The following is a 15965-nucleotide window of genomic DNA, read 5'->3' as shown; positions in this document are numbered from 1 at the left end:
TCATTTTTAGTGCTTTTGGAGTCCTTGAGTACTTTGTTTTAAACTAAAGATTTAAATTTCAACTTCAAAACTATGTATCTGGCGGAAAATAATTCCATCTAAATTCAAAACAAAACAGAAACAAAACAACCCAAGACTGTGGTAGGGAATGGAGAGTTTGCATTATAACTTTATGCCAATTGTGTTTGCGTGCTCTGGGTCAGCATATATTTTGCTTTTCCAGAAACAAAATCTTTGGACTCCATATCAGTTAACGTTTCTTAGGAAGATGTTACACTTTTATTCTGTGTTCTTAATATTTAAAATATTTTTAAATTTAAATTCTGAGGTAGGTTAAAGTATATGGAAATTTGCTTCCAAGGAAACTCATCCTGTCCCTAGGCATCCCAGAATAACATGGTCAAACAGAAATTTTGATATGGAGCCCTTTCCCTCTCATGTGTGTTGTTCTCAGTAAAAGATCCCCCATCCACGTAAGTCACCCTTCAGTCCGTCTTTTCTCGTGTCTCTCCCAGTCTTGAGCCCCATCAGAGAGGGTCTCCAAAATGTGTCCCAAAATCCATCCACTAATCTCCACCTTCAAACACCCGAATTCAAACCATCTTTTCCTTTAATTACTGCAGTAACTTCCTGATTTCCCCAAAATGCTTTTACTCTTAAAACGTTTGTGTCTGTTCTCCACAACATTTGGTAAACTTTTAAAGTTACGATTGGATAATGTCCCTCCTCTGCTTACAACTTTACAATGGCTTTTTCTCTTGCATTCAGAATTAAAACTAAATTTAAGGTTTAATGTGATCTGACCCCTAACTAAGTCTCTGAATCTAGGCTCATGCTGCTTTAGATACATTCTATTCTTGCTTGCCCTTTGCTTTCCTTTGCTTTCCTTTGCTTTCCTTTGCTTTCCTTTGCTTTCCTTTGCTTTCCTTTGCTTTGCTTTGCTTTGCTTTGCTTTCCTTTGCTTTGCTTTGCTTTGCTTTGCTTTGCTTTCCTTTCCTTTCCTTTCCTTTCCTTTCCTTTCCTTTCCTTTCCTTTCCTTTCCTTTCCTTTCCTTTCCTTCTTCTTCTTTCTCTCTCTCTCTCTCTCTCTCTCTCTCTCTCTCCCTCTCCCCCCCCTCCCTCCCTCTCTCTCTCTCTCCCCCTTCTCCTCACAATTGTTAGTAAAGTTACATAGGTTTCAAGTGTAAAATTCTGTAATACATCATCTATGTATCACATTGTGTGTTCACCACCCAGAGTCAGTTCTCCTTCTATCACAATATATTTGATCCCTTTTACCCTCATCTACTATCCCCCCTCTCCCCTTACCCTCTGGTAACCACTAAACTATTGTCTGTATCTATGAGTTTTTGTTTCTTTGTCTTGTTCCTTTGTTGTTTTCAGTGAAAACATATCAGTGAAATCCCACATATCAGTGAAATACAGTCAAATTTTTCTGTTTGACTTACTTCACTTAGCATAATATTCTCAAGATCCATCGATGTTGTCGCAAATGGCACTATTTCATCTTTCCTTATGGCAGAAAAGTATTCCATTGTGTATATATACCAATGTTCTTGCTATTTCTGTTTCTTTTTTTTTTTAAATTATATCCCAGTAGAGGAAAAAAATTTTTTTAAATTTTATTGGGGAATATTGGGGAACAGTTTGTTTCTCCAGGGCCCATCAGTTCCAAGTCAAGTTGTTGTTTTCTACCTACCCTGTTTCCCTGAAAATAAGACCTAGCCGGACAATCAGCTTTAATGCATTTTTTGGAGCAAAAATTAATATAAGACCCGGTATTATATTTATATCGTCTTTTATTATATTTTATTATATTTATTATTATATTATATTATATTATATTATATTATATTATATTATATTATATTATTATTATTTTAATTTTATATTATACCCGGTCTTACATTATAGTAAAATAAGACCAGGTCTTATATTAATTTTTGCTCCAAAAGGCACATTAGAGCTGATTGTCTGGCTGGGTCTGATTTTCGGGGAAACACCGTAGTTGTAGAGGGCGCAGCTCAGCTCCAAGACAAGTCGTTGTTTTCAATCTAGTTATGGAGGGCACAGCTTACTGGCCTGTGTGGGAATCGAATCGGTGACCTTGGTGTTATGAGCACTGCGCCAACTGACGCAACCAGCCGCCCATCCAGTCATTCGATTTTAATGTGAGGTTTCATGTCTTTTATTTTTATTGGTTCTTTCACATTATTTCTTATGGCTAAACCATGTGGAAAAGAATTACAGTATTATGGGTATGTCTTTATATCCGTTGATTATTTTTTGTGTGAAATGTATGTTTTGATCCCTCAATTTTTTTTATCAGTTTGAGAGAGTATAATATTTTTGAAGTAGTGCTGTTTGTTTATATTGTCTTTGTAAAATCTTTATTATTATTTTGTTTCAGTTTCGATAGTAATGGGAATTCCCACAGTGAAGAGAGAAGTTAAATCTTACCTCATAGAAACTCTTCATTCCCTTATTGATAATCTGTATCCTGAAGAGAAGTTGGACTGTGTGATTGTAGTCTTCATAGGAGAGGTAATTATTTAATTGTTACTTTTTATCATATAATCAGTAAGAGTTGAAACCATAATTGAATGTTTGAATATACTTTTATACATTTTTTAAAATGTGATGAGTAAGTTAGGTAATATATTTCAGCTGATAGTTAAATGTAAGTCTAACTTGTGTTTGCCTTAACTTCTTTCTTGCAGTTATAACCCATGAATAGTATCTGTTTTCAATAGGATAATATGATTCATACATAGATCTTTAAGAACAGTGAGTCTGCATTTCCAGCTGTAAGACCTAAATTTGGAGATTTGCACTGATATTCTTTGAGAGTTTTGAAACCTGAGGAAAGTTCAGCCTATGCTGGGGTTTTACCATCTCTTTATTCTCTTCACCCCTTCTCTGTGCTCCCAAGATGCAGCCGTCATTATTTAAAAAGTCAAAATATGTGAATGAGGAATATTATATTTCTTATATTTTAGTTTCCTCAGAAGATCTAGGGAAAGAATAAATCTTGGGCAAGTTTTTCATAAATAGTGAAAAAGTATCGTGAAATAATTTTTTCCTTAGTTATTATATAGAATTTCAGAATGTGAAAGGATTTAGAACATCATCTGGTTCTGGCCCACTGATTCTCAGCTTTTCAGTGTTTCCCATATCTTTCTAAATGAAAATGTTCTTAATGTTTTTCTTGATATAAAAGTAAACACATGCATACTGTTCAAAACAATTACAGAAATGTGTAATGAAAAATTACCTGTTATTTCTTCATGTAGATACAACTATTATTGATATTCTGAAATATAGCTTAAGAAATTTTTCTTATGGCTTATACACATATATATAAAGGGATTTGTTATATGTATTATATGTATATTGTGGACATTTTTTCAGTAAATATCACAGCATCATCTTTTATGGCTATAAAATATTCCATTATATGATTTTTTTTTTTTAATGATTTTATTGGGGAAGGGGAACAGGACTCCACTGGGGAACAGTGTGTACTTCCAGGACTTTTTTTCCCAAGTCAACTTCTTGTCCCTCCAATCCCAGCCGTGGAGGGTGCCGTTCAGCTTCAAGTTGTCCTTTCAGTGTTAGTTGTGGAGGGCGAGCCCAGCTCCAGGCCCAGCTGCCATTGCTAGCTGCAGGGGGCGCAGCCCACCATTCCTTGCGACAACCTTGTGGTTGAGAGGACACGCTCCAACCAACTGAGCCATCCGGGAGCTCAGCAGCAGCTCAGCTGAAGGTGCCATGTTCAATTTTTAGTTGCAGGGGTCACTGCCCACCATCCCTTGCAGGAGCTGAGAAATCGAACTGGCAACCTTGTGGTTGAGAGCCCACCGGCCTATGGGGGAATCAAACCTGCAGCCCTCGGAGCTAGGATCACGGAGCTCTAACCGCCCGAGCCACCGGGCTGGCCCCCCATTATATGATTTTAACATTTAATTAATTTCTGATTGATAGACATTTAGACTTTTTCCAAGTTTTTGCTATTATTTCCAACGTGGCATTGAGCATTACTATATATGAGGTTTGGTGTCCTTTGTATGGTTACTGAGGTGGGCTCAATTCCTAAGCGTGGAATTGCTGGGTCCAAGTCCACAAACATTAACATGTTCACACGTGGCCACAGTACCCTGCAGGACTGGAGCCAGTTTATTCTTCCAGCATCTGGGAGAGAGCCCGTTGCCCTGTGGTCTGCTAGTTAATAGCAGTCTTTAAACTTCTTTGTCAGTTTGATGGGTAAAAAATAATACATTTGCATTTGTCTAACTTGGATTTCTTTACTGAGTGGGATTAAATATTGGCTTACAGGGTTTTGTTGACCATTTGTGTTTATAATTATTTTTATAACCTTTGCTCATTTTTTATTTGTAACTTTTAAATGTGACAGTGATTTTTTTAATTGGTTTTTTTTTATATTGAGGAATATTTGGGAACATTGTGTTTTTCCAGGACTCATCAGCTCCAAGTCAAGTCATCGTTTTCCTATCTAGTTGTGGAGGGTGCAGCTCAGCTCCAAGTCAAGTCGTTGTTTCCCAATCTAGTTATGGAGGGCATGGCTCCCTGGTCCATGTGGGAATCGAACCGTTGACCTTGGTATTATGAGCACTGCACTCTAACCAACTGAGCCAACCAGCGGCCCCTTATTAGATGTAGTTTTGTTATTTGTTCCTTTCTGGTGATTTCTTCCTTGGGGGTATGTTGGTCATATATGATGAGACATTTATATTATAGAACATGCAAGGTTTTGGACAGTTGCCTGCTGATACATTATTTGAAAGTTCATTAACTCCATTCTGGAACTGCAGAGGGACTTGAGAGGAGTGAATTCCAGTTGTTCTGAAGCTTCCATGAGATGATCAAAGTGTGGTGTTCACATTTTAAGATTGTATCATTTTTGTGTTTGCCTTAGAATCTAATTATAGTTTTAGTATTCTAATGATCCTTTGTTGTCTGCATGCCTCCTTGTTTTTTATGTTATATGTTTTATGCTATTTATTGTAGTATTTCTTACATCATTATTTATCTTAATTCTATCATTCATGATCATTTCTGATAAACATTTTTCTACATTGTACTCTGGATTGTAGCAAAAGTTCTTTCTTCTGTCCCATTCTTATATTTGGAGAAACCCCTATTTTATGAATTTTGATGACAAGAAGTGCCTCTCTCCCACTATGGAAACTAAAAATGTCAGATTGTTTGCTTACTAGTTCAAGCATGTGACATGGGCTTGGTCACTTGCATATTCTTAGCCTGGACATTGAGTGGAGCTTCATTGTTTTGAGAAGACACAGAAAACCCAAAGGAATAAACCAATACAAATTATATTAGAAATAATGGGAATTTATCAAAGTGGCTGGATATAAGATCAATTTATGTTTTCATATGCCAGTAACAAAAACTAAGAAGGTATATATAGAAGAAATATTTTTCTAAAGAAGTAAGGATGTGGACAGTCCGATAGACAGTGGTGATCACGGTGGTGGTGTCGTCTTTCCAGGGGCCGCAGGGGCAGGGTCCACAGGCATTGAGGACTGATGGTAAGGGCTTTGCAAGCTGTGGATTGGGAGCGTTCTGTGATTTTTGACTGTGGTCCAGCCTAATTTCTGCCACCTTCCTAGCCTCGTTCCTCAGCCTTACGGGAGGTTCTATGAGTTTTACCCATCATCTTTCAGTGCGTTGCTTTCCTGACTATTCTGCCAGAGTCAGTTTCTGTTGGTTGCAAGTAAGATCCTGACTGATGCAGGTTGTATCTTGTTCAAAAGTACCTCAGTTGTGATATAACTGCCACCTAAACGGAACAGGCAATCAACAGGGATGCCCAGGGGTTGGTGGCTAAATACTATTCCAAGTGAAAGAAAAAGACAAAATGAGTGTTTGAGGCAGGTTTCAGGCAGCACATTGCCTAAATCATAGCAACTGGATTCTGTTGATGATCACCAAAAAGATTGCTGAGAATTTGGAAAGAGAATTTTAGATATACCTTTTTTATCTTTCTAATTATTCACATTGTCTCTGTAATTTGCTTAGACACATTCCAAACTGAAGAATTCAAGTTAAGATTCTATAATGAAATAACAAATTTATCATGTTGGAAAAGCACCTAAGGCAATCTCTGAAAAACCGAGTTTAGAGAATTTCCAGTTCATAATGTTTAGCATATAGCATTAAAACAGTTTTCTTTTTTATTTAGTTTTCTGATTTTACTAATGTACACATTTTAGTTTGTGTTTTATGGTCAGAGTACCTGAGGCCCTTACTATGCCATTTTAAAATTCTTTTTTTAAAGTTAGCTGGCCTATGGGCAGAAATTTGCAAAGTAGTTACATTTATAAATGAATACAGAAATTGAATAACCAGAGAGAATTGATCAAATTGCTGTGGGGTTTTGTTTATTTTTATTTTTATTTTCTATTACATATTTTATTTACTAGGAAACATTGTTGCCTATTTACTTAAGTTAATGTTTTGGACAGGTAGTATGATCACATGCCTTAAAAATTATAAACATGTGTGTCATAAACCTTGAAGAGTTTCCCTTTTAGTGCTGTCCTGTGGCCACTGATTTTCCTTTCAACGGGCAACAATTGTTAATGGTCGTTGTACCCATTCAGAGATATTTAATGGGTATATATGTGGACATGTTTTTTTTCTTTCTATTTATATATAGATGGTATAATATTAACTTTTTACATTAGAATATAAAGAGCTATTTATGTTTCTTGTCACTTTTGATAAAATATTTCCTTAGAAAATTGTCCATTTTATCCAAGTTTTAAAATTTGCTTTATACAGAGTGGAGCAACATAGACTATTGTTCTTTTTGTGGTTCTTTTCCCTTGATTTCTTCGTGTACATGTGTGTATTTGTACCCCTCTCCCTTTTTGATTGGTTATTATTTATGTTTTTATTTATTCCAAAATAATAAGCTAGGAGACCTGTTTTTATTTATTATTCCCAAAACCATCTTTTGGGTTTATTATTTCTCTCTTTTTTCCCCCTAATTCATTAATGTTGGCTTTTAACATTATTAATTTTTTCTGCTTTTGTTAGTTCCATTTTATACTTTACAAACATCTTGTCCAAGATACTAAATTGATTTATTTTCATTATTTCTTTTTGTTAATATAGAATTAATACTGGTTTTCTTCTGAGCATTGTTAGCTGCATTCCGTAGGTGTGTATCTGATTCTCATTGATTGTGTATAATTTCAATGCTGTGTTCCTGGGTGAACGCTGCATAAGTGTTTTAGTCTTTTCTAATTAGACAGTTTAATGTGCTTTCAGCCACGGTTCAGTTGTCTGAATGCTTTGGAACTTTTTTACCCCCCCATAGCACCTAAGGAGTACAGTAGTCTCAGAAATAAATGTTAGCCTTCTCTATAGTTGTGTTTTCGCCAGCTCCCAATTACCTGTTAGTCTTCTTTTTTAATAAAGGCAAAAGTATAGATTTCATTCTAAGTACTCTTTCACTTGTTGAACAAGTATTTATTGAAGCATTACAATGAGAAAAGTACTAGAGGAGATGAAAAATCTTTTAAAAAATACATTAGACAGTAGATTGTGCCCTTAATTTGGAGTCTATCATTACATAGTAGTAATATTTTTCAATACCTTTGTCAATTTTTAAATAAATATTTATGTTTTTAGTAAATACTTACTAGTTCTACATGTATATGGCTTAAGAATGCAGTAGTGGTAGTACAGTTTGTCATAGTATTAAATACCAGTCTCTTGTCTTCATTATTCCTACCCCTCACCCCCTGTTTTTTTCTTTTCCCTTCCTCATTTCCTCCCCTCCAAGACCTTTTGGCTCTTTCAGTTCTAGCTGGCTGGCCACCAGGTAAAGTAACTCCCTGTGACGCTATTCAGTTGATATTATTCTTTGATCTTTTCTTTTTTAAAAAACGATTTATTAAAATAAAGCTAACATACAATGTTATATTAGTTTCAGGGGTACATCATAGTTACTCGACACTTATATACCTAAAGAAGTGATCACCATGATAAGTCTAGTAACTATGTGATACCGTACAATGTTATTACAATATTATTGACTATATTCCCTGTGCTGTACATCATATCCCATGATTTATTTTATAACTGGAAATTTGAACCACTTATTCTTTTCACCTCCCCCCCTTTTTAATATTATTTGATCTTTTCAAAGAACCAACTTTCGGTTTTATTGACTTTATAATTTTTCTGTTTTCTGTTTCATTAATTTTCACTCTTTATTATTTCCTTCCTTCTGCTTACTTTTAGTTTGACTTGCTCTTCTTTTTCTAGATTTTTAACATGAATGCTTAGATTATTGGCTGGAGGGATGTTTTTTTTTTCCTAATCTAGGCAATTTAAAGCTATAAATTTCCCTCTAAGCACCACTTTAGCTGAATCCCAAACATTTTGATATGTCAAGTTTTTATTTTCACTCAGGTCAAAATACTTTCTGACTTGTGATTATTTCTTTTACCCATAGTTTATTTAGAAATGTGTTTTTTAATTTTTACCTACTTCTAGATTTACCCCAATTTCCTTCTGTTGTTTGATTTTTAATTCAACTCCATTATAGTCAGAGAACAGACTTTGTGTGATTTCAGACCCTTTCAATTGATCCGTACAGTAGTGCTCCCTTAGCTGCGGGAGATACGTTCCAAGACCCCCCGGGAATGAAACTCCAGATAGCAGTGAACCCTACATATACTATGTTTTTCCTATATATACATACCTTTTCACTTAAAGGAAGCACTTTATGGCTTCTCTTTGGAACATCTGAATAGCCAGCATTACTACTCTTATGCGTTGGGGCCATTATTAGGTAAAATAAGGGTTGCTTGAACACAAACACTAATACTGTGATAGTCAATCTGATAACGAAGACAGCTAAGTAACTAATGGGTAGGTAGCATATACAGTGTGGATACGTGGGACAAAGGGATGATTCATATCCCAGGTACGATGGAGGGGGACGGCGGGAGATTTCATACACTACTCAGAATGGCATGTAGTTTAAAACTTATGAATTGTTTATTTCTGGAATTTTCCATTTAATATTTTCAGACTGCAGTTGACTATGGGTAAGTGAAACCATGGATAAGCGGTTGGGGGGGGAGGATGTGCAGGTTGCGGGGGACGCTACTGTACTTGTTTATTGACTAGTATATGGAACTTATCCAGGACAAAGTTCTGTGTGTGCTTAAAAAGAATGGATTCTGCTGTTGTTGAGAGGAGTGTTGTATAGATGTCTGTTAGGTTAAGTTGGTTGCTAGTGTTGTTCAAGGTTCTATAGACTTGAACAACACTAACCAGACAACTAACTTGTCTGGTTAGTTGTTTCTATTCTTGATTTTTAATTAAAGATTACTGTATTGGTACATCAGTAGTATTAAGGCCCCTAAGTTTTCAGCAGTTAGATTTTAAGATGTTTATTTATGTGTTGGTTATAAATCATACAAATGCCAATTGGGATGAAAGAGAGAGAGAGAGAGAGAGAGAGAGAGAGAGAGTTTGTGAGTGAAAGAGAGCTATCCCATAAAATTTGCTTGTAATTCAATAGATATTTACTGAAACAGTGGTAAGCACTAGGCATATCATTGAATAAAACAAAGCCTCTAGAGGACAGATAAAAAAACTAATACATAGTATGTTAGACGGTAGTGAGTACTGTAGAGAATAAATCAGAGTAGATAGGAAAGAGAGTACAGGGTTGCCAGGGGACGGTTTATTAAGAGGTCACACAAAGACCTGAAGGATGCAAGAGTTGAACAATCTAAGCAGAGGAATAACATGTGCAAAGGCCCTGAGGCTAGTGTTGCTTGGCACATTTGTGAAACAGCAAGGAGAGGCCAGTGTGGCTGGAGCAGAAAAGGTGAGAGGGTCAGTAGTAGGAGACAGAGAAGGAATGGGGCGGGCCAGATCACATAGGACACTACAGGCCATTGTAAGAACTTTGCTTTGACTCTAAATCGGGACTCGCAGAGTTTTTTGTATAGGGCCACATGACAAATATTTTAGGCTTTGAAAGCTGTGCAATCTCTGTTGCAACTATTTATCTCTGTTGTTGTAGCCCCCAAACAACCATAGACACTGTGTAAATGAATGAGTGGGGTTGTGTCCAAATAAAGTTTTACTTTACGAAAACAGGCAGCGGTTCCACTTTGCCAACTGCTGCTCTAATTAAGATGTAACACTATTTGCGGGTTTTGAATAGAGAAGACACTTGACTTAGCTTTTTTTCTTTAAGACACTTTAAATCATTATTTTGAAATCATTTTAGATTTACAGAAAAGTTGCAAAAATAATACAGAATATTCCCTTCATTCAGCTTGCTCTAATATTAACTTATGTGACCATAATAAAATGCTCAAAACCAGGAACTTAACATTGGTATAATATTATTAGCTTAACTATGGACTTTATTCAAATTCCCTGTTTTTCCAACTCAGGTCACTTTTCTGTTTCAGCATCCAGTTCAAAATACCACATTGTATTTAGTTATTCTGACTTCTTTTCTTCCAATCCATGACAGTTTTTCAGTTTTTTCTTGTCTTTCATGAACTTGGACACTTTTAATGAATACTAGTAAGTTATTTTGTAGACTGTCTCAATTGGATCTGCCTGATATTTTCTCATGATGAGATTGCAGTTATGCATTTTTTGGCAAAAATAACATGACTTACCTTTTAAAAGGATCATGCTGGTTGCTTTGGAAAGTGCAGAAGCAAGGAGATTACTTAGAAAACTATTGTAATAATCCAACAGGCTTGAACTAGGTTGATCATGGAGGAGGTGAGAAGTAGTCAAATTATGAACATATTTTGAACTGAATGGGTTCTGATGAAAAACATTTGAGCAATATTGCTATAGCATCAATACGTTACTTAGGAAAAGGAAAGGAAGAAAGTCTCTGGTGGATATATTGGAAATGAAGAAGTCTTTTTTGTTTTTTTCCCTTCATCTGTCCTTTTAACTTCTTTCTTACTCTTGTCTTTCAACAGCTTGACCATTTTAGAAACTAGCAAAGCTAATTGTGGTATTTGTTAGCCTTTTTCGTACATTTGCATTAAATTAAAGTATCATAAAACCAAGTATTAAGTAGGTAAGAGCAGCTTTTCCTTGGACCCTAGGGAAATAAACTTTGTTATGAGCCAACCCCATTCTTGCACATGCCTGTCCTTTTGGTTCTTTTGATTTGTCACCTGTGCACATTATCTTTCTGGAATTCTCATTGGTTCCTTATTCTGTAAAGTGACACTTGCTCCCACCATGATGGAGGTAATGAGGACTAGATTTACCTTCCTGCTATAAGCAAGTAGAAAGCTGGGCAAAATAATAGTTCAGTTGTTCTCAGACATTGCCAGCAGACTGTGCCGGATGTGATTCCCTGAGAGAGAGATGAACGCAATGGGCAGCTCGATTGCCCCAACTTTCTGCCCACTGTAATTCCAGATTACAGTGCAGGAAGGGCATTCCCAAAGAGAGCATCTGGAAATTGCAGAACAGAATTCCAGAAAGGAGCGTGCTACACAGAAAATGATGGTGGTGCCTTTGAACCTTTGTTGTTTAGGGCCACATATACACAGGATGAAATTCCACAAGTCTGGGAAAAGAATGTTCAGGGGCTATAAGCTGAACAGTTGCCATTGCTCATAGAGGATGGGGTTGAGCAGCCAGAATGGCGCATCCTTGGTAATTACCTAGGGTGTTCAGTGGGTCTCCAGAGGGGTCAGCACCTTCGTATTAGAGCTCAACTATCCTTGAAGTGGTTATTCTAGACCCAGCAGAGCAAAGCTGAAAAAGAGGCCTGGAAGGGATCGACTGATCCACAGATAACTGCCTACTGGAGTAAGGCTCAGCACTTTTTAAAAGAAGACAACAAAATCAAGACACTCAACAATGCAGGATTTATAATGTTCAGTATCATATAAACATTTGTTAGCATGCCAAGGAGCAAAAATAATGTAACCTATAACTAGAAGAAAATTTAGCCAATAGAAACAAATCTGTAAGTGACAGAGGTGATAGAACTGGCAGATAAGGACAATAAAACAACCGTTATAATCATTTTCAAGGACTTAAACAATATAATGAGGAATATAATGGAAGACATGTAAAAGAATCAACTGGAACATAAAGCAATGAAAATTAAAAATTCACGGCAAGGTCTTAACAGATGGGACATAGCAGAAAAGGTCAGTGAACTTAACGAATAACAATAGAATCTATCCAAAATTAAATACATAGAGCAAAAGACTTAAAAAATAAAGAAAAGTGCCTTAGTGGCCTATGGGATAATGTTAACTGGTCTACCATGTACGAATTGGACTTCCAAAAGGTAAGGAGAATAATGGCTGATACTTTTCCATATTTGAAGAAAAGTATGAACCCGTAGACTCAAGAAGCCCAACAAATCCTAGGAAGAATAGTCACAAAGGAAGCCACTCTAGAGCTGGCCCAGTGGCTCAGGCGGTTGGAGCTCCATGCTCCTAACGCTGAAGGCTGCCGGTTAGATTCCCACATGGGCCGGGGGGCTCTTAACCACAAGGTTGCCAGTTCGACTCCCGCAAGGGATGGTGGGCTGTGCCTCCTGCAACTAACAACAGCAACTGGACCTGGAGCTGAGCTGCGCCCTCCACAGCTAAGATTGAAAGGACAACTTGACTTGGAAAAAGACCTGGAAGTACACACTGTTCCCCAATAATGTCCTGTTTCCCTTCCCCAATAAAAATCTTTAAAAAAAAAAAAAGGAAGCCGCTCTAAAGTATGTCATAATCAAATTGCTGCAAACCAGAGATAATGAGATCTTAAAAGAAGCCAAAGAAAAGACACCTTATGTACAGAAAGACACCTTATGTACAGAAAAAGAAAGATAAGAATACTGTAGATTCTTGTGAGAAATTACGCAAGCCAGAGAAACTAGAACAACATCTTTAACGTGCTGGGGGAGTAAACCTTTTGTTTTTATCCAGTGGGCTTCTGAGTCCTAAGCAAGTCTTTAAGATTCCAAGTGTCATTTCTTTCAGTACTTCATAGAACAGGTAGAAAGAAAATGAGTAAGGATCGAGAGAAGACTTGAACGCTGTCCACCTAATGATATAAAGTCATGACAAGTTATTTAGGAGGTAACCATAAAAGGTGGTGGTTATCATCTTATTTTTATGGCCTCTTTCCAGAGATCACCTTATGACTTGTTTGGCTGTTTCAACCTTTCTGTCTCACCAGGACTCGTACAGTACAGCAGTGCCATCTAAGCTTTCTTGCTCAGCGTCCCATTGATCATGTGTTCCCAATTTGTACATATGTAATATATTTACAAATTAATAGCATTTTATACCCTTAAAGTACATCAAAAATGGGAATTTTTATGGTATGATGTATTCTAGTGCATTATCTTGCATGTGCCCTGCCTCTGGTCAGAGGCAAAGCCTTAATTAACACACTAGTTAACCTTAGTATTCATTTTAGTGTTTTCTGTTTCTTTTTGTAGATTTGAATAGAAGTATGTATCAGATTTAGGATTAAATGTCAAATCTTCAGAAAGACTTTCTTTGACTATCCTGTTTAAATAGGTCATCTCTGTTTTTCTCTTTTATGGCATACTATTTTTATAGCACTTAATAAACATTCATACACACACACACACACACATACATACGGTACCAAAAAAATGTATACACATTTTAAGAAAGGAAAGAATTGTATTAAAATTGTAATAATATATACTGATAACAGATGAATACAATCCATGCGTATACATTTTTTTGGCACCCCCAGTATATATTTATTTATTATTTTTTTATGGACTGCATCTTCCACTAGTTTTAAATTCCGCAAAGGAGAGATCTTGTCTATTTTATTTACTAATCTATACTCAGGACTTGACAATATGGATATGATATGTATATACGGGGGTACCAAAAAAGTGTACACATTTTAAGAGATGTTATCTATTACTTTTCAAAGTTGAATTTTGGTTACGATGTGTAGTATGACGTTCGTTCAAAAGATGGTATTAATCAAATGAATGCTAGCATCATTCATTACAATTTTAATACAATTTTTTCCTTTCTTAAAATGTATACATTTTTTTGGCACCCCTGGTATGTTTGTGTATATATTCCCCAGCTTATTATGGTATAGGCACCGAGTAAGTATTTGTGGAATGAAATGACAAGAAGGAAGACAGTAAATTTACATATAGAGGACCTTTTTTAAAACCAATTTTTACTTTCCTTCAAGGTATTTAAAATTTAGTTCTTTTAATTCTGTATGTTCCTTTGATCTGGTGCTTGAAATTTCTTTCTCCTTTTCCTCTGGGTAACTGTTTTATAGCAGCTTCAGGTCTCTAATATTTACAACATTTATTTTTCTGTCATAGGAGCTTGCCTCTAGCTTTCTGTTTTATTCTTTGGACCATTAGAAATAAATTTCAATAATTTATTTTTAAAAGTATCTTTTAACTCAGATTTCTATTTCATACATCTTCCCTTTGCAGTGTTACAGAACACAACCACTATAGCACATTCAGAAACTATGTCATTTCATATATTGATTGATTTTAATTGAAAGTTTCTCTGAAAGCAATTGACTTTGCTGCAGTTTTCTGAATACCATGATGTTTCACAAAGATATATTTCTTTTCAAATGGGACTTCATAATTATTGAATTAAAATAACAAAGATTGGAATTTACTTATACCTATCATTTAATTTGTACACTACTGGTAAAATTGATTCTTAAGCCAAGTATATATATTGGTGAATTGTTATGTGTATGAGTATATATTGGTGAATTGTCAATATTAGTGGCTTATTTAAACCTATTTTTAATCTTCTTACGCTGTTCTTTATACAAGGTGTGATCAAACAATACGGTGAATGTTTAAATTTGAAAAATTTATTACAGTATAATACACATTACCATTTATCCCCCACAAAATACTTCCTCTCGCTTCGAACACACTTACCCCATTGTTCTTGCCACTTTTCTGAAGCAGTTCTGGAAGTCCTCTTTCGTGAGTGTCTTTAGTTGCTCTGTCATGGCTGCCTCAGTGTCCTGAATTGATTCAAAACGTTTACCTTTCATGGTCATTTTGACTTTGGGAAAGAGACAGAAGTCATACGGTGCCAGATCCAGTGAATAAGGTGGATGAGGATGCACCTTAATGGTTTTGTTTGACGTAAATTGCCAGAAGTTCCAGAAGCGATGTGTAACACCTTGTTGTGATCAAAACATACAATAAATACATCTGCCAAGTGCCATCCAATGGAAAAGCAGGGATCTTCAATATGGGAAGCGGTATGTCGAACCTTAGTCACAGTGTCTGACAAGTTTCAACTTATTTGGTGCAGTTAGTCGGGTATGAGCTACATTTGAGAGAATGTGTGTTTTAAAGTGTGCCATGAATCATCTTCCATTATGACAACGCTCTGTGTCCCACATTGCTTCTGGTATATGGCAATTTCTGTCAAATAAAAACATTACAGTGTGTCCTCATCCACCTTATTCACTGGATCTGGCACCGTGCGACTTCTGGCTCTTCCCAAAGGCAAAATGATTCAGGACATTGAGGCGGTCACGACAGCACAACTAAAGACACTCATGAAAGAGGACTTCCAGAACTGCTTCAGAAAAGTGTCAAGAACGATGGAATAAGTGTTCAAAGCGAGAGGGAGTATTTTGAAGGGGATTAATGGCAATGTGTCTTTTACTGTCATTTTTTAAAATTAAACATTTACTGTATTGTTTGATCACCTCTCGTATATCTCTAAGAGAATCTGTGTGACCTTGTAGTTCCACAATTCTACATGCATAATCTGAAATACTTGTATTTTACATTTAACTTTATCCTATGTCTTAGGGTTTTTTTGTGTGTGTGTTTTTTTGTGTGTGTTTTTTTTGGTAATTCACATTAGATACAATTCACCTATTTAAAGTCAT

At 36.0% G+C, this 15965-nt stretch overlaps 1 protein-coding gene across 3 annotated transcripts in view; it reads left to right on the top strand.

Moving 5' to 3' along the window:
• MGAT4A (alpha-1,3-mannosyl-glycoprotein 4-beta-N-acetylglucosaminyltransferase A) overlaps window positions 1-15965 on the top strand; it is a 95712-nt gene that overhangs the window by 43778 nt on the left and 35969 nt on the right. For all 3 annotated transcript variants that reach the window (XM_074332346.1, XM_074332347.1, XM_019753866.2), the window contains exon 5: window positions 2410-2543. In XM_074332346.1, the coding sequence (XP_074188447.1) occupies window positions 2410-2543 (134 nt within the window). The remainder of the gene's footprint in view (window positions 1-2409; window positions 2544-15965) is intronic.

This window comes from Rhinolophus sinicus, linkage group LG05, assembly GCF_036562045.2.
Source record: "Rhinolophus sinicus isolate RSC01 linkage group LG05, ASM3656204v1, whole genome shotgun sequence".
In the NCBI taxonomy this organism is placed as follows: domain Eukaryota; kingdom Metazoa; phylum Chordata; class Mammalia; order Chiroptera; family Rhinolophidae; genus Rhinolophus; species Rhinolophus sinicus.
The sequence above is the reverse complement of the archived record's forward strand: the minus strand, read 5'-3'. Positions and strand labels throughout refer to the sequence as shown.